The 20,000-nt window shown below is 42.0% G+C and overlaps 1 protein-coding gene across 3 annotated transcripts in view; it reads right to left on the minus strand.

The window, feature by feature from the left end:
- Positions 1-2,532: 2,532 nt before the first annotated feature.
- Positions 2,533-20,000, minus strand: part of adcy1a (adenylate cyclase 1a) — an 85,746-nt gene continuing 68,278 nt past the window's right edge. For all 3 annotated transcript variants that reach the window (XM_070554342.1, XM_070554341.1, XM_054752011.2), the window contains 9 exons: positions 18,320-18,409; positions 13,770-14,047; positions 13,184-13,310; positions 12,149-12,265; positions 8,434-8,580; positions 7,921-8,019; positions 7,448-7,562; positions 6,624-6,748; positions 2,533-4,729 (listed from right to left, as the gene is read on the minus strand). In XM_070554342.1, coding sequence (XP_070410443.1) covers positions 4,403-4,729; positions 6,624-6,748; positions 7,448-7,562; positions 7,921-8,019; positions 8,434-8,580; positions 12,149-12,265; positions 13,184-13,310; positions 13,770-14,047; positions 18,320-18,409 — 1,425 coding nt within the window. In that variant the 3' untranslated portion in view covers positions 2,533-4,402. The remainder of the gene's footprint in view (positions 4,730-6,623; positions 6,749-7,447; positions 7,563-7,920; positions 8,020-8,433; positions 8,581-12,148; positions 12,266-13,183; positions 13,311-13,769; positions 14,048-18,319; positions 18,410-20,000) is intronic.

Genomic DNA, 20,000 nt, shown 5'->3' on the forward strand with positions numbered 1-20,000 from the left:
TTCGGATGAAGGCTTCTGCTCTGTTGAGTTCATTCTAAACATCCAGCGGTGGGATGCAGAGCAGGCTGCATTCATCATGGCTGTCGAGCCATACACACACGCACATATGCACGCACACACGCATGCACGTACACACACACGCACGCACGCACACACACACACACACACACACACACACACACACACACACACACACACACACACACACATTCTGGTGGTGATGCGCAGCCCTGGGGAACACTGACAGATGCGAGGCACCACTGGTCCATCCGACCACCACTAGCAGACTTGGAGGGTGAAGTGTCTTGCCCAAGGACAAAATGACTGGGACAGATGGGATGCGAACCTGCAACCCTTTTGCTACAACTGATTAAAAACTTTTAAAAAGTAACAAACATTTAAGTAACAAGAACTGTTAATAAGAAAAAGAAACTCGCCTGAGAAACCTCTTCTGGACAATTTGAAGCTCTCAAAAATGCTGCCTGCAGTCGTATCTGCCAATAGCACCAGCCCACTGAGAAATACAGTTAATCTCATTAACTATTGTTATTATCAAACTCCTGCTGGCCTGAAAGCATCCAGATGAAGTATCAGGATTAGTACCTTCACCAGAAACCTGCCTGATCCGGTCCTGCGCATGTCTGCTGGTCTACAGTTGGTGCACACCGGTTTTATTTTGGTTATAAATATAATCAAATAAATCTGATTTTCATGTTAACATTAAGGGTAGAGTGTAGAAGATCCTGGAAAACACATTTCAGGATCCAATCATTAACTCCTTCGCTGCCAGCGTTTCTCACTGTTTTTACTGTTTTTTTAAGAGTCAGAATGTTGCGCGCTAGGATGATGTCAGCGTCAAAACAACCAAAACAAAGAGCAGACACACCTCTTACATCAGGAAGAATCCGCGCGTTTCGAGCGTTATCCGTTCTTTCTTAATCCGTTGTTGAATTATAATCGGCAGAAGCTTTTCTGGTTCGATCCTCCCTTTATTTACAGCAGCGGCCCAAAACGATCTCCTAACGTGTGGATTTGCTGCTTCCTGATCATGTGACGTGTGACGTACGCGGATGCAGATCGGCTTTGGAGCTGAGATGTTTGTTCTCACGGTGCGGGGGCTCGTCCGACGCCCACACAGTAAAAAAATGCAAATGACGACTTTTGTCATTGGCAGTGATTGAGTTAAGAACAGCAGCTTTGGTGGAGTCCAACTCTCACCAGGAACCAGCTCGACTTAATGCCAGTATCAAAGGGCCTGCTACCCCATACTCCTGAATACCACCCCCCCCCCCCCCCCCCCCCCCCCGAGGGACGCCTTCTCCAAATCCACAGGACACATGCAAACCCCCACGCACCCTCCAGCACCTCCTAAGGGTACAGAGCTGGCCTGAATGCTACAGGAAACATCTCCAACTTCACCTTTAAGCAGCAAAATGATCTTTGACCTGTTTTAAACACTCGGTGACTCAGCATCAGACGTGTGTGACATTGAGTCTGTTCTGCAAACAAAGCCTGCTGAGATGTTTTTATGGCTGCAGTAGAGTTTTTATCACCACTGAGGTCACCAACAAGCAGACATTGGCCTTATTGTTTCACCGACTTCTGTCATCGGCGTCTGTTTTGTTTGTTGGGTAGTTTTGACTAAAGGTCACCATCTTCTCATCGTGATCTGTGTGAGCTAAATAAAACAACGGAGCAGCGTTCCTACAGCAGGAGGCACAACGCCGCTGGCTTTATTCTTCTTGTAATATGTCAATTATCTTGCAGTGCAAACACTTAGTAGAAAATATTGTCTCTGACAAAATTTACATTCACAAAAAACACCTGAATAAATACATTTTCAACAAAAAACTTGACAAATATCCGATCGGTCATTAAATATCTGAGAAAAAGACTATATTAGCTGGTTATACCTACATGTGACGATCGAAACCCGTATCATACAGTAAGAAAATATCCAATTTACAAGAAAATATTATACACAACTCATTTCCATCGAGTTTTCTTCAAGCAAGTGTATAAAAATCCTCATTTTAAACCTCAAAGAAAGCAACTGGATTTAATAATATATCATACAAATATATCAGGTACAACATATGTTCTGTCATGTAATCTCTCCAAAATCAATTCTTGCTTTTACGTTGTTTTATAAAACCGTTAAATAACAACTCGATTAGTAAAAATACAAGCATTCAAACACAAAGAATCCCACAATAATCTGTAGCTACACGCGTTCAGTTGTGCTACAGCTCAACACGAAAAGTTTGATATGTTCATGAAAATAGGTTGGCACGTTTGAAATACCAGCTACCTGTTGACTACAGCAGGAGCAGGAAGGAGGAGGAGGAGGAGGAGGAGGAGGAGGAGAAGCCCCTGGCTTGATCTATCCTGAAGATTCACACACTGAGCTCATGAAGAAGACACGAGTCAATAAAGCACCTTACATTCGAGAGGAGCCGCTACTGTGAGCGCATGCATGAGGACGACATTAAAAAAAGAGTTAGTGTGTCTTCTGCACCGCCTGCACCAGCGTGTCATCAAAGCATGCATGTAAGAGCCACAGGCTTGCAGGCATTGCATGCTAGAACAGATTAGAGGAGGGTTAATGGCTGCGGTAAGCCGCGCGGTGAGTAGCATGCTACACCGTTAAAATAAATCATCTGGGTTTGCATGACGAAGCCAGAACCAGAGGTCTGGGTGTCTCCTCGTGAACACGAGTTTTCTTTTCTTCACCAAAAGCAGCTTTCAGCTCATAAAAATAGCAGAGTAGAATATTTTAACACGTGAAAATCGTTTTCATAAATGGAAAATAAGGATTCTTTTTCTTTTACAAAGAGAAGTCTGTGAGGAAAAAGGGGGAATCACAACATACCGGAACAAAAGTTTTAAAGTCATGCTTCATTTCCACAGAGAGAAAAACTGGTGCGGATAGCTACGCACACTTTATCGGATACAAACACTATTGGGCCAAAGACCCAGCAGGCTACGGCATGCAAAGAGTGAACGGGCCGAAATAGGAGGCAAACCACTTTATTGCTACACTTTGATGAGGAAGAGTCTGGAAGTCAGGCGTCACGGGGAAGCAGACGGCAAACATGACTGAAATGCAGCTGTGGCATCATGCACTTCGCAACAGGGGCGCCTCCAGAAAATTTTGATAGGGGTGGCCAGATGGGGCCAAAGACATTTTTGAGGTGGCACTCAAAATTGGTCCTTGAGGTAAAGCTGGGAGAATTTATCCTGTGGCGATGTGCTGCGTTGCGCCTTTATTCGTTTTTATTAAAATAACAGTACGTATAAATTTTACAAACAGAAATATTTCAGAAATACACATTTCAGTTGTTTAAAACGTTATCCATGATTAAATTTAAAAATGTATTTTTTGGGGGTTAATTCACCTGTTGCTGTGTTAAAAAACTATGGAGATAAAAACTTTTTAAATGGTTAGCAGCAGAAACATGTATTGTTTTTATTCTGATTATTTCTTTACTCATTAATTGTGATACTTTTTTATAATTATGTCTTGAATAAACAAGAACAATAAATGGTTTGACCGAACATTAATATGATTTGTTAAAACTGGCTTTTTCGGGGGGGGCAATTTTCTAGGAGTGGCCACGGCCACCTCTGGCTACCCCTTGGGGGCGCCCCTGCTTAACAATGGTTAAAGAAATCAAAGAAGTGGCTTCATTTGCTGTTAAGGGGTTTCAATGGAGGGGCACTACGTGGCATGGCCCACCCGTAAGCGACTCAGTCGGCTTTTGGTAAGTTTCTTTAGTTAACCGCCGTGACGAATCAAACACTTGGCTTTTTTAAAAAGCATGCACGTCTCTTAGATGAGATAGATACATCCTAACTCATGTTCAGTAAATCCAGAACGGAACTGAAAGGAAACAAAAGACAAGAAATTTCAGGAAACTCTCTGTGAGGAGTGGTCGCTAAGGCAACACCACTGATTTGGTCTCATTCTGAATGATACGGTGGGTTTAAAGGAATCTCCAGGTGAGAAGCTTCTGTGCTACACTAACAGTTCTGCATTGCAACATGTTTTAGTTTCCATGCTGATTTATAGCTCCTTGTAGTTGTGGAAATAGTTCTGGCAGTCCATCCTGGAGACATCCTTGGCCTGTGATTGACGACAAATCAACGTGGCCGAAGCTTCCTGCGTCCTGATCAAGATAAACCTGCGCTGCGACACAGCAAACAGGACTTAACGTGGAGGAAGAATCTGAAGGAGACCCCAGACCAGCCAGTCCCACGTCAAAAACCAGGTCTCGGCCGAGGCTCAACGATCTCCTCCTTCCTGCGCTCCACAGACATCAGACAGAGAGCGCAGAAGGGAATTTTCCGCTGCAGCATCCTCGTTAACGTTTTGTTTTTCAAGCTTACAAGTGTGAATTTGTCACACCCCTGCTGCAGAAACAGATGGCAAATACCTGCTGGTGCTGGTAGAGGCGGTCGGTTTGGCCATGCTCGAGCTCAGAGTCCTGACATTAGAGTAGGAGGTCACTGTGGGGGCGGGGCTTAGCCTGGTGCACACGCTGGCGCGGGTGAAGGTGCTCGACCGGCGCTCAGCGTTGGTGTGCTGCTGGCTTTGAGAAGGCTGGCTGCCCGGTCTTCGACTCTCGAGAAAGTATGTTAGCATTTGACCTTTGCCCTTGACGCTGACCTGACCCCGACAAACAAAGTTGTAGAAGTTGTTGATGAGCCGATGGACATCTTCTGTTACCTGGATGAGAAACATAGCAGATGAATGCTTTTTATGTAGCAGTAGTGCTAATGCTAACCTGAGCTTCAGGCAAAGGTAGTCTTAGCTAGTGCTAATAAATGATGATGAATGACCCGCACTTGTATAGCACCTTTCAGAGCCAGAGCACTCCAAAGCGCTTTACACTACCGAGTATCATTCATCCATTCACACACACATTCACACGCCAGTGATGATGAGCTACGATGTAGCCACAGCTGCCCTGCGGCGCACTGACAGAGGCAAGGCTGTTGAGCACAGGAGACACCGGTCCCTCCGTCCACCACCAGCAGGCAATTCAGACAGAATTCAGATAGAATTCAGACAGAATTCTCTGTCTGGAGCTGGGATCGAACCTGCAACCTTCCAATCACTGGACAACCCGCTCTGCCTCTTGAGCTACTGCTGCCCTAATACTAGCCTGCTAATGCTAGACTGAGCTTCTGGTAATGGTAGCCTTAGCTAGTGCTAATGTGCTTATTGGACGAGAGAAAATCCACAAGTAAGAATGTCGGAGGACGTATGTAACGTTCCAGAATGAATGCCAGATAGTAGTGATGGGGAAACCACAGCTTTCCAAACCGTTGAACCAATACGGAGCAAATGGGTTGAAATGGTTTAGCGTTGTGAACCATTAGAACCCAATTAAATGAGTGACATCTGCTGGGCAGACTTCAACATAGCATCAGCGTGGAACACAACAGGTTGTTGTGTATGTCCAAATCTGTCAGTTTCTGTCTTCTAAAATCTTAATGTAGTCGTGTTACAGAGTGACCGTCCCAGCGAAAACGACTATACAGCAGCAGACGTCCACTCAGGAGCTGTGAAAAGGGATGGGTCAGAGAAGATGAAGAAGGCTTCTATGATCCAATGCTTCATTCTAAATCATGGGGAGGACCTTTTCAGATGCTCAATTGTATCAATGTCCCTCGTTTGCTTCAGTGCTCTACAGTGCAGAATCCTGTACCTGTAGTTTATGTGGTTCAAAGTCATATACCTGTAGTTGAGATTCCTGTATCTGCAGTTTTGAGTCCTATACATGTAGTTTAGAGTCCTGTATCTGCAGTTTAGAGTCCTATACATGTAGTTTACGCAGGGTCCTATATCTGCAGTTTGGTGTTCCTTTACCTGTAGTTGAGATTCCTATACCCATAGTTTAGAATCCTGTATCTGCAGTTTAGAGTCCCTTTGCCTGTAGTTTAGAATCATTTATATCTGTAGTTTATAGTCCTGTAGGCCTATCTGCAGTTCAGGGTCCTAGACCTGTAGTTTAGAGTCCTATACATGTAGTTTAGAGTCCTGTAGGCCAATCTGTAGTTCAGGGTCCTAGACCTGTAGTTTACGCAGGGTCCTATATCTGCAGTTTGGTGTTCCTTTACCTGTAGTTGAGATTCCTATACCCATAGTTTAGAATCCTGTATCTGCAGTTTAGAGTCCCTTTGCCTGTAGTTTAGAGTCATTTATATCTGTAGTTTATAGTCCTGTAGGCCTATCTGCAGTTCAGGGTCCTAGACCTGTAGTTTAGAGTCCTATACATGTAGTTTAGAGTCCTGTAGGCCAATCTGCAGTTCAGGGTCCTAGACCTGTAGTTTAGAGTCCTATACATGTAGTTTAGAGTCCTGTAGGCCAATCTGTAGTTCAGGGTCCTAGACTTGTAGTTTACGTAGAGTCCTATGCCTGCAGTTTGGTGTTCCTTTACCTGTACTTGAGATTCCTATACCCGTAGTTTAGAATCCTGTATCTGTAGTTTAGAGTCCCTTTGCCTGTAGTTTAGAGTCATTTATATCTGTAGTTTATAGTCCTGTAGGCCTATCTACAGTTCAGGGTCCTAGAACTGTAGTTTTGAGTCCTATACATGTAGTTTAGAATCACGTACCTGTATCTTTCCTTGGACTCCAGTACTATCCATCCTGCTGGCTACGTTGACTGTGTTTCCCCAGATGTCATATTGAGGTCTTCTGGCTCCGATCACTCCCGCTACCACCGGGCCGGCGTTGATACCTGGTAGGAACAAAAAAGAGAGCCTAAGTCTCCTCCCCTTCTGGCCGGCTCATGGGTCCAATTGAAAAAATGAACGCAAGTGACCGGGGTTATTAAAGCTCATTTCAAATCCACTTTGCCTTACGACCTGACTCAAATATGTGTTGTACTTCAAGTTAAATGAAAAGAGAGTGTGTCCACCATGTTTGTCATGCCATTAGAGATTTCTTAGCTTGTAAAGCTGCTGCTTTTCACAAGGCAACATTTATATGTTTATGCTCCTTCTGTAGTCCTGGAAAAAGGATTCGAAGCTCGCTAAACCACTGTCCTCTTCTCCATGTCTGCTGTGATGACATTATTTCTGCAGATAAACACTTTTTCTTCTCTTTACAAGCTGCTCTGGTGGATCTAAACAACAGAAACTTGCAAATTTTTTGGAATTTCTTTGTCATCCAAAGTTTCTGCCAACAGCGAATCATTGCTCCGATCTCTGCTGACAGGATAACTTTGTGTCCAGCAGATTTCTCTGGGATTCAACTTGACCTCCTGTTGCATACTCTCCACAGGATACCCAACACAATGGAGCCCAGAACGTCAGGTGACGGGTTTCCTGGAGGGGACGCGAGCGCTGTGATGCGTTTTCCCAGCAAACGCAGGAGAATGGGCCTCTCAGCGGCGTCCTGTTTGAAAGGTCAGAAGGTCTCAGGTGAAGCCACTCACCGACTCTCAGGACGAAGTCGTTGTATGACTGGTAGTTGATGGCATCCAGGACGTCAAACATCTCGATGGCAAAGTCCGACACGGTGCATAAGTGTGAGATGATGGATTTCTTTGTCTGAGGAAAGAGTGATGAGTGTAGAGCGTTACTCAATTACTCATAACCCAGCAGGGGTTTCCCCAAACAGCAGCAGCAACAAGTGTTCAGGTTATTTTAAGCTCTGCAGATGTTTCAGAAAGGACTCTTTTGTTCGTCGGCTTTGTGTGGTTTAAGGAAACTTCACGAATGCAGAATATGCTGACGCCAAATCGGCCGGTAATCCCTCTCAGAGGATTCTGTTGAGTGAACCGCGGCAGCATTTAGAACGGGAACTACTTACCTGGAGATGAGAGGCCTCTCAACAATGCAGCTTTAAAAAATGAGCTTTACTCTGCAAACACAAACCAATCCCCAGGTCTAAATATAACATGTTTACCTTGGAAGCGGTTGTAGGAACCAGCCCCACTGCAGCCATGTACGTGCTGCCGATGGTCTTGATTTTCTCGATGTCCCTGTAGCACTCCTTATCCATCAGCTGGAGGGAAAAACAGTGAAATGGGATCAAAACTGGGAAATATCCTAAATGTTGAAAAATGTTTAACCCTAACACCCCCCCCCCCACACACACACACACACACACACAGCGACAGTCGGACTGTTTCAGTATGTTTGTGTAAATTAATGCTTCATGTATCTGATTATAGATTCCAGCAAGCCAAACGTCATCTGTGAGTAATTTGTTATATTGCAGAAATTTCCCAGCTGTGACCATTGCTTATTAAATTACATCAGCCCACGTGTTTTTTTGTTTTTTTTTAAAACCCAGTCGCGGCCGCAGTGTCATTTTTTAAAGATGGCGTTCTGACCTGAGATCTGCAGGGAGAGAAGAAAGGCTATAAAAACAAGTGATTTACAGACGGATGGTTGAACGGGACAAACCGTTTCCCACCTCATCAAAATCAGCGATGATCTCATTGAGCAGCCTCAGGCACTCGACTCCCATGTTGTTCCCATCCAGCTCGATGTAGAAGTCGTTGAAGTTGGCGATGGAGGCGAACAAGACTCCGACTTGAGCGTAGGACTGGTAGTACAGGTCCTGGAGGGAGGACATAATAAAGAAGGAATAAAGGAGTGGGTATGGATCCCATTTCTGCATCCCTGTGGCAGACTGCCCCCCAATTTTATTTGCACATTAAACCCTTACACCAACGACATTCCATTAATATTATGCAGTTGTATTTATTAGTAATAATACTTTTTGCTATGTGCTGAAAATTCCTACAACCTTTGTAGCATCAGTGCTACAAGCTACAAATGTTAACGTACAGCCCTGGATTTACAGTCAACCACACCTTTAAACATTTGAATCACTGGTGCAGGATGTTGTGAATGTCTGATACAACCAAACCCCCCATGAATCTGCACTCATTTACACACTTTAATTTTCTGTTGTCAAACGCCCAAAAGAGAGTAGACATGACTAGGAAGTGGATCGCCTGCACAGGTGATTTTCTAATTTTTTGCATCGTTTTTTTCAAGGTGCATTATGTAAGAATTAAGTAAGAATGACACCACGTGGTCAAATTTGGTTAGTGCAACCCATTTTCTAAACTAAACAAGTGACTTTCTCACTACGACTCTGTGGGTTTCATGGCTGTTGTCAGCTAAAATGGTGCAGCAGAAATAAACATGTTTACAGTTTGGTTCAAAAATAACATTTCAGGGTCAGTAGGTCTAGCTTATAGGCAGTACAACTGTGAGGGTTGAGATCTTCTGTAACTCACACGTTTAGATGTATTCAAAGCTTGAAATGACAGGTAATTAAGTGTGCGTCCTGTTGATTGACAGGCAGCAGATGAGCTGTCAGCACTAACGGCTTGCCCTCCTGATTGTTCCAGGGAGGACCTCGATCTGAGTTCTTGTTTGGTTGTCCATGTACAGTTTGCTTTAGTTCTGTCAAAATGAATGAATGTCCTCGCTGGATTGCGGCATGGACTGCGTACAGACCTATAAGGTGTCAGAATGATAATGTTTCAAGTTCATATCCAACCGATCCAAGTTTAGGTCCACCACAACCTCCGTTACCCATGGTGTCCCACAAGGTTCTGTGCTGGGGTCTCTGCTCTTCCTCCTCTATCTGCTTCCTCTTCAGCACATTCTGAGCTCCTCCTACCATCTTTTTGCAGATGACATCCAACTGTACATCTCCTTTAAGCCCCATGAGATGTCTAAGCTGCAGCTGTTACACACCTGCTTAGACTCTATCAAAACCTGGATGGCTGGGAGCTTTCTACAGCTGAATGAAGATAAGACTGAGATCCTCATCTGTGCCCCAGACAAGCTGGTTCCCAAAGTCAGAGATTCTCTTGGTCAGCTTGCTTCCCACACCAAACCTTCTGTCAGGAATCTTGGTGTGACCTTTGACCCAGCTCTCACCCTGGATTCTCATGTCAGTTCTCTTGTTCGCTCTTCCTTCTTCCATCTCAGGAACGTTGCTAAGCTGAGTCCCATTCTGTCCCGCTCTGAACTTGAGACAGTTCTCCACACCTTCATCTCCTCACGCTTAGACTACTGTAACTCTCTTTTCACGTGTCTGAGCAGAACCTCCCTGAACCGTCTACAGGTGGTTCAGAATACCTGTGCTCGGCTTCTGACCAAGTCCTCCAAACACACCCACATCACCCCGCTTCTCCTCCAGCTTCACTGGCTGCCAGTCAACTTCAGGGTTCATTTCAAGATCCTGGTTCTGGTCTATAGGGCCTTACATGGACAAGCACCATCTTACATTGGTGATCTTCTTAGTCCCTACACCCCCAGCAGGTCCCTGAGGTCCAGTGATCAAAGCCTACTGGTTGTGCAGCACCAGGCTAAAGGTCAAAGGTGACAGATCATCTGCTGCTGTGGCCCCCAGACTCTGGACCTCTCTCCCCCTGAGCCTGAGATCAGTGGACTCAGTGGTCTCCTTTAAAAAGCAGCTGAAGACTCACTTGTTCAAGCTGGCTTTTGTATGACCTTCTTCACCCTCTCTCTCTTTATTCTGCTCTCCCACCTATTCCACCTTCCTCAGGATTCACTGGTTTCCCTCTTTCCTGTTCACTCTCTCTCTTTCTTAACATTTTTAATCACAATTGTTTATTTTTGCTTATTTTGAATAAATTTTTACACATTTTCTAAATTATTTTTTATATTTTCACATTTTTTGTTTTTGTGAAGCGCCTCGTGATTTTTATCTTCAGAGACGCTATAGAAATGATATTTTCTTCTTCTTCTTCAATCAAAGTTGCTCTAGATGACACAATTTCTCTGGTTACGTTTTTTTGTCCCTCTGGTTTCTAAGACACAGCTATGTTTAAAATGTTAGGAGTAGACAACAATTACTCCATGTATACATGCCCAAAGTTTTACTTAAGTATTTGTACTTTGTTATTCGACACCTTTGAGTAAAACGTTTGTTCCAGATTTGTGAGAAAATGTTTTCTTTAGCAGAAGCTTTGGGGAGAGATGCCCCCTCCCTCACGGAGCTTCAAAGAAGAAATCTAACAAATACGACAAAATCAGCGTCCAGAACCAAAATAAAGCCCCGGTGGCCACAGATAAAGCTTCACACGCAAGGAAAATGTTTTCATACTCCTGATGCTGGAGGATCCCACTGTGTTGCGCCCTGAATACAGTGTGTGGGGGAACTTTGGCCCAGAGGAAAGACAGGAAGTCTTTCTGAACACTGTAGCTCTGCGGGGGTCCCCGATGTGCTGGAAACAAACTTCCTGACTCCCGTCAGCTGTCTGATGCGTCGCCCCGCTGATTGTTGGAGGATAAACTCTTGTTTGTTTATCTTTTTATTATTAACAAACTCCAATAACCACCTCTGTCAGAGCTTTAGTGCTGCTGACTGTTCAGTCGGGTGCGTTTTTAACTCACAGCAGCGGAAACAGGTTGTTTTTAAAATAGTTTTATGAGACGTGAGCCGAACATTTCTTATTTCTGACGATTTGCAGATGCTGATTTCTGGTTTTGTCTCGTGGACAGATGTGGATCTGTAAAAGCTGATCATCATTTTAAAACAGATTACTACATCAGCTCTGAGACGTTTCAAGGACAACCAAAGTTTTGTAAATCCTGGGTGTGGAGGGGCAGCGGCTCTACGCTGAGCTCCTGACCCCATCTCAGGCTGAGCCAAACCATCTGACGGAGGAAACTCTTCATTCTTCTTGTTCTTTGAGGATCGGGATGAAGCTCAACCAGGACATTGAGAGCTTTGCTTCCTGGCGTCATCACAACAGCCCGGTTCTCCCCGATCCATCTGTTGATCCATTATTATGTCAAAGACAACCTCATCCATTTATCATTTGTCAAAAAGTCAGACTAATAGAGGAACACAGGGAAGCGCCCCAGTTTCTCCAAGAGTTTTAGTAAGTTCAGGTACTGCCCCGAGGGTCTCCTTCTCCCAGAGCTTCCAGAGCCTCCAGAGGACGGGGACTAGGAAGACTGCTTCTGATAAGAAGGAGAAAGCCGTACTCCATGTTCTTATCAGGCCCCACCACCAGGATCTCACGCTGAGACCAGGACAAACCAGTATGGCTGATTGTAAAAGACAAACCCCCCACATATTATATATGTTTGGAGCCCTTTGACCTCCCAGTAAACTCCAGTGGAACGAGCCTCACCATGTTCCTGGGGTTGGACATGAGGAAGTGTTGAGCCACGTGAGCCGGCAGCAGGTTGAACAGGATCCTCTTGTTGTCCAGCTTCACCTTTTCCATGTCATCTCGCTCCTCTTCTGCCTGAAATCCACCAGCAGAGACGAGAGAAGGAAGCTTAGAGATGAGGGGTGTAGTAACACGTCCTTATCACTAGAGGGAGACTACAACTCACAGACAGGATAATCAGCTCTCCTAAAATAGAAACAGGCTCTCCTCACCAACTCAACTGGAATAAAGAAAACATTCATTATTCTTTACTAATTATTATTATTATTATTATTATTATTATAAGCTGAGAAGAGCATGTATAATCAACTTAATAAAAATAAGTTCACACTAAAACAAACAAATATTCTTATTTACAAAGACTTCCATGATTTTAAAGACCTAAAACCTATAATAATTGTATTTTTCAGGATCAAAAATAGTATTAAAATTTAGAAAATTCATGATACTTTTTCTCTCACATGATCTCAAATTAAGTAGGCATTAAATAAAAAAATGAAGTAAAAGTAATAATACATTCAATATTAAAAACTAAACTTACCAGCGTGACGCAGAAAATATTTATCATTATTATTTATTTTATTGACATTTTTCAAATTTAAGAAGAGAGATTTAAAATGTAAGAAATCTGGAGAAAAATGTAAATAGTTTTGTTTTAATTATATAATAGAAAACAATATAATATAATATAATATAATATAATATAATATAATATAGTATAAAATAATATAATATAATATAATATAATATAAAATCATATAATATCATATACTGTTATGTGATTAAATTATATAAATACAAAAAATGTAAAATAATGAAGTGTATAGTTAATTTTATCTTCACAGTGAGAATTAGAGTTTTTGTAGGATTTTTAATTTCTGGTTGGCTATGTAACGTGAGGAAGTATGGGTTTTCTGTGTCAAAGGTTGTATTTGCCCGGCTGGGTCAAAATATATTTTTTAACCAAAACCAATCAGGAAGTCAGACGCTCACCTGAGTCACCCAGAGGTAATCGAGTCTGAGTTTAAGGTCCAGCTGTCTGGAATGGAGAGCCAGAGCTCCGGAAAACAACACGACAGCCAAAACGGGATCATAACCCCGAGTGTGAAGAAACCCGCCGCTGGAGGAAACAAAGACATGAAAGTAAACAGAACCACAAAGTTTTATTCTTTATTTTTGCTGTGATCTTTGGGTTGTTGGAAGAATTAAAAGTAATTCAATGAAGGATATTGACAAAAAACAGGGAAATGACCAGTTTGTCTCACAAATTTCACCTTAAACTCAAAGAAAAGAGCTTGATGACGCATACAAGTAAAAATGCTGCTGTGAAAATATTAAGAAAAAAACTATTTAAAATATTAAATATCTCTGAAAGCAAAGCAAGCCCCCCAAGACACAAAATAAATAAATAAACATAAGAGCAGCTGCAGATTTTTATGTATTTTGTCTTTTTCTTACATTTAAAGTTAGATTTTTTACTTTAAATGTAATTTTGGGACAAAACTCACATTAAATGCCAGATTTTTATCATTCAAACAAACAAAAAAAACAAATAGGAATAAGTCACACTCAGGCTCACCCCACAGCTTGTCGGTAGCCACTGGTTTCCATGACAACCGTGTATGTAACAGAGATGAGGAGGAGGAGCAGGATCTTGGGGAGCGATGAGACTCGGAGGAAAGGGACCACGGTTAGGCTCCCGGCTACGCAGGACAGCAAGGCGTACGCCATGCTGGGGCCGGCCCGGTCCGGCACCGTCCCGTTAGTGGATCCAAACCCCAGAGCGTCCGTGGCCAGCGCGTCTTCTGGAAGGCGGCTGGAGTTTGTCTCAACGTGCCCCCACGGGACACAACCCACCTGAATGGGAATAATCCAGATTTGTCTTCTGACTTTCTAACTCAGAAAAAATCAGGCATCTTCTCTAAAATTATGTCAAAATGAATCAAAAACTAGTATCACCAATTTAAGGTTGTAAAAATGACAAACTGCAAAAAGTAGTGCTGTAGCTACTCAAACACAGATCAATTATCTGTGCATGTGGTTTAAAAAATGTTGTGGCATTTTAAAGTTCAGTGTAAATGCAACAGTTGGTATCTGACTTGTTGCTGGAAGCTTCCTGAGAGGCCGGCGTTTGGAAAAGTAGAGTTTACCATTGTGTTCTGACACTAGGGGGCAGCAGAGCAGTAAAGATGAGGAGGGGGCATGCAGAGGTCTTCATAGAGTTAACTAGTTTGGTTAACTCAGGCAAAGAAACAGGAGCAAAGCTATCTAGGATGATGGGCCTGGTTGGAGTCGGGAGAGGCGGCGATAAGGCTGAAGGAGAGATGCTAGATCTAACCTTATTGACTTTGTCCACAAGGAAAGACAGAAAGTTCTCACAGTCTGTAAACGAGTGGATGGAGGCTGTAGGAGAGGCAGGAGAGACGATGCTGCTGACGGTGTTAAACAGCACCTTGGGGTTCCCTTTGCTCTGGGACACCAGGTTGGAGAAATAGGAAACCCTCGCGTCTCTGACTGCAGAGTTAAAGGATGTCAGAAGATCCTTTAGGTGCAGCAGATGGACGTGGAGATGGGTTTTCTTCCACAAACGCTCAATTTTTCTGCATTGGCACTTCAGGCTGCGAAGGCTGTCAGTAAACCAGGGAGTAGGGTTCACTGCAGGACCTGATCTGGTTCTGACAGGACAGATGTTGCCAATCCTTGCTCTGAAAAGTGCTTTAAGGGAATATTTTTGCCAAGTCAAAGTGTGTTTCTGTTTAAAATACATAATTTAAATAAATGTGATGTAGGTAGCTTCCTGAAAGGCCTCAGTTTAGAGAAATAGTCTGTTAGGACAGAGAAAGGATCCACTTCCTGTCTTATTGGCTCCAGATACTTTGCAATCTTGTTTTTAAATAGTTTTCTTGAGCGAGTATGTGCTAAAATGACCCTTTACAGCAGGGGTCCTCAATTGTGATGGTCTGAGGGCCACTCACAAAAAAGACCAAGAAGCAAGAGGGCCAGGGGGGGGGGGGGGGGGGTACTGCTGCTGCTGCTTGGATCGCTGGCTGTAACGCACATAACACACAAGCTTGCAATATAAAGCAGGACAACAACCCCTCCAGCTCGGCTGTGTGACTGCACTAACCTGTGGGACCCTCATGTCCATGCTGTCTCTGGAGGAGCAGATAGGAAACAAGATCTCCTGTAACCTAAAGTGAACCAAAGCTTCCTCCCAGTTTATCATCATGAAACAAAAGAATAAAGTGGAACAAGAACTTCTATCTTCTATTTCTCTCTCCTTTTAACTTCTCCGTGTACCGAAATAAAAGAGACAGATGATCACGCTGCAGCCGCCGTCATTCCCGACAAGACCGGATCTCCCGACATCACAACACCCGGTCTAACTGAGCGCTTCCAGGAGAAATAATAATGAAATTGTGAAAATAATAATGTGTGTTTGGAGGAGCGTCCTCCGATCCTCCCTCTCAGTCGCTGATCGAGCGAGCGGAGCGCGCCGTGCGACAACCCGCTCTATTAACATAATTCACGGCCCAAATCCAACAGAACCGATCGGGCTGATTCGGTTCGGTCTCAGAAATATCTGGACAACATCTGTCCTGTCAGAACCAGATCAGTCCCTGCAGTCCTGGCTTAACGATGGCATTGGCAGTCTCCACGTCCATCTGCTGCACCTAAAGGATCTTCTGACATCCTTTAAGTCTGCAGTCAGAGACGCGAGGGTTTCCTATTTCTCCAACCTGGTGTCCCAGAGCAAAGGGAACCCCAAGGTGCTGCATCGTCTCTCCTGCCTCTCCTACAGCCTCCATCCACTCTGTTGCAGACTGTGAGAACTTTCTGTCTTTCTTTGTGGACAAAGTCAATAAATATTCACGCGATATTAAACACGTTGTTACGAGAGCGTTTCTTGTTAAAACAAGATATTAAACACATTATTATGGCATAATTTCTTGTTCAAACGAGATATTAGATACGTTTTAATGGCGAAACTTTCTCATTACAACAAGATATTAAACACAATTAAATCACAAAACTTTTTCATTATTACGAGATATTAAACGTTACTACGAGAGCATTTCCTGTTGAATCTAGATCTTAAACACAATTTTACGAGAGCATTTCTCGTTTAAACAAGATATTAAACACCTTTTAATGACAAAACTTTCTCATTATTATGAGATATTTAACGTTATTTTGAGAGCGTTTCTCGTTAAACCAAGATATTAAACATTATTACGAGATCGTTTCTTGTTTAAACGAGATATGAAACACGTTTTAATGACAAAACTTTCTCATTTTTTACGAGATATTAAACACGTTATTACGAGAGCGTTTAAGATAATAAACACATTATTACGAGAGCGTTTCTTGTTAAAACGAGATACTAAACACATTATTACGAGATCGTTTCTCGTTAAAACAAGATACTAAACATGTTTTAATGACAAAACTTTCTCATTATTACGAGATATTAAACACGTCATTACGAGAGCATTTAAGATACTAAACACATCATTACGAGATCGTTTCTTGTTAAAACGAGATATGAAACACGTTTTAATGACAAAACTTTCTCATCATTACGAGATATTAAACACGTCATTACGAGAGCATTTCTCATTAAAACAAGATATTAAACACGTTTTAATGACAAAACGTTCTCATTATTACGAGATATTAAACACGTCATTATGAGAGCGTTTAAGATACTAAACACATTATTACGAGATCGTTTCTTGTTAAAACGAGATATGAAACACGTTTTAATGACAAAACGTTCTCATTTTTTACGAGATATTAAACACGTTATTACGAGAGCGTTTAAGATAATAAACACATTATTACGAGATCGTTTCTTGTTAAAACGAGATATGAAACACGTTTTAATGACAAAACTTTCTCATCATTACGAGATATTAAACACGTCATTACGAGAGCATTTCTCATTAAAACAAGATATTAAACACGTTTTAATGACAAAACGTTCTCATTATTACGAGATATTAAACACGTCATTATGAGAGCGTTTAAGATACTAAACACATTATTACGAGATCGTTTCTTGTTAAAACGAGATATGAAACACGTTTTAATGACAAAACGTTCTCATTTTTTACGAGATATTAAACACGTTATTACGAGAGCGTTTAAGATAATAAACACATTATTACGAGATTGTTTCTTGTTAAAACGAGATATTAAACACATTATTACGAGAGCATTTCTCGTTAAAACAAGATATTAAACACATTATTATGGCATCGTTTCTTGTTAAAACAAGATATTAATGACGTTTTAATGACAAAACGTTCTAATTTTTACGAGATATTAAATACATTATTACGAGAGCCTTTCTCATTAAAACTAGATTTAAACACGTTTTAATGACAAACTTTCTCATTATTAAGAGATATTAAACATGTTATTACGAGAGCGTTTAAGATAATAAACACATCATTACGAGATTGTTTCTTGTTAAAACGAGATATGAAACACGTTTTAATGACAAAACTTTCTCATCATTACGGGATATTAAACACGTCATTACGAGAGCATTTCTCATTAAAACAAGATATTAAACACGTTTTAATGACAAAACTTTCTCATTATTACGAGATATTAAACACGTCATTATGAGAGCGTTTAAGATACTAAACACATTATTACGAGATCGTTTCTTGTTAAAACGAGATATGAAACACGTTTTAATGACAAAACGTTCTCACTTTTTACGAGATATTAAACACGTTATTACGAGAGCGTTTAAGATAATAAACACATTATTACGAGATTGTTTCTTGTTAAAACGAGATATTAAACACATTATTACGAGAGCATTTCTCGTTAAAACAAGATATTAAACACATTATTACGACATTGTTTCTTGTTAAAACGAGATATTAAACACGTTTTAATGACAAAACTTTCTCATCATTACGAGATATTAAACATTATTACGAGAGCGTTTCTCGTTAAAACAAGATATTTAACACGTTTTAATGACAAAACTTTCTCATCATTACGAGATATTAAACATTATTATGAGAGTAATCCTTGTTAAAACTGTGCTGATGAGAATAAGTTTCTGTACTGGAAGGTTTTTTTTTAATGTGTGAAAGGCAGACTCACCACACAGGCCTGAGTGACAGAGTAGGTGAGCAGAACAAGGAAGACGCACAGAACTGATCGGATCTGGATGGTGAGACAATCCGGTTGGCACTAAAACAGAGGAGGGTTGATTAAAAACGCACAGAATCGGCACCTGAAGCAGCTGTTTATTTACCCTGACGGTGTTTTCAACACATCATTAACCAGGAGGAGAAATGAGGGCGTTTGGTGGTTTGGGCTCATTATGTGCAGGTCTGTTAAAGGTTACGATGACAGCTGATAAACACAGCCACACCTCGAGGTCAGGCGTGTGAAGCCAAAGCAGAATTCATCAGTCAGGTTGATTTATACAAAGAAACACCCTCAGAAAATAGCTAACTAGTAAGAGATGTCAAATGTGCCAAAGATTTGTCCATGTATTCATACAAGTTATAACAACATACCAGAAAAAATCACGTGACAACACGAGAAGACACGTGTAAATATATTAGAAGACCATCACCTTACAGACAAGTTTTTAGCACATTCAGAAGCTCATAAATTAGAGATTCTGATAAAAACTGCAACAAAAGCCTCAAATCTAAGATGATTTTTCTGAAGGGAGTTTAGAGTTTAACAAAGTTCCTAAATGTATGCAAATCTTGGACATCAATAAGTTAGGGTAAATGCTGTAAAATACTGAAAAAGAACAAAATTATACAAAATGATTCCAAAAGTGAAAAACTAACACTAAACTTCTAAAAATGTTGGAAAATGTATTCAAAGATCAAAATTTGCTCAGAAATCTCACACAACAGGAAATTAACCAAAGTTTTAATGTTTTCCTTTGATTATAACTACATACAGGTGAAACAACAAAAAATGAACATGGTGCAAAAGTTCCTTTATTTCAGTAATTCAATTTAGACTGAGAGACCATTTAAAGCTGCAATGGCAAAGCTACAAAATAAGCTAGGTGTTGAACACAAACAAGTTCACTCTCACTGAGATCCTCATCTGTGCCCCAGACAAGCTGGTTCCCAAAGTCAGAGACTCTCTTGGTCAGCTTGCTTCCCACACCAAACCTTCTGTCAGGAATCTTGGCGTGACCTTTGACCCAGCTCTCACTCTGGATTCTCATGTCAGTTCTCTTGTTCGCTCTTCCTTCTTCCATCTCAGGAACGTTGCTAAGCTGAGTCCCATTCTGTCCCGCTCTGAACTTGAGACAGTTCTCCACACCTTCATCTCCTCACGCTTAGACTACTGTAACTCTCTTTTCACGTGTCTGAGCAGAACCTCCCTGAACCGTCTACAGGTGGTTCAGAACGCCTGTGCTCGGCTTCTGACCAAGTCCTCCAAACACGCCCACATCACCCCGCTTCTCCTCCAGCTTCACTGGCTGCCAGTCAACTTCAGGGTTCATTTCAAGATCCTGGTTCTGGTCTATAGGGCCTTACATGGACAAGCACCATCTTACATGGGTGATCTTCTCAGATCCTACACCCCCAGCAGGTCCCTGAGGTCCAGTGATCAAAGCCTACTGGTTGTGCAGCACCAGGCTAAAGGTCAGAGGTGACAGATCATCTGCTGCTGTGGCCCCCAGACTCTGGAACTCTCTCCCCCTGAGCCTGAGATCAGTGGACTCAGTGGTCTCCTTTAAAAAGCAGCTGAAGACTCACTTGTTCAAGCTGGCTTTTGTATGACCTTCTTCACCTCTCTCTCT

The sequence above is a fragment of the Nothobranchius furzeri genome, chromosome 8 (assembly GCF_043380555.1).
Source record: "Nothobranchius furzeri strain GRZ-AD chromosome 8, NfurGRZ-RIMD1, whole genome shotgun sequence".
In the NCBI taxonomy this organism is placed as follows: Eukaryota; Metazoa; Chordata; class Actinopteri; order Cyprinodontiformes; family Nothobranchiidae; genus Nothobranchius; species Nothobranchius furzeri.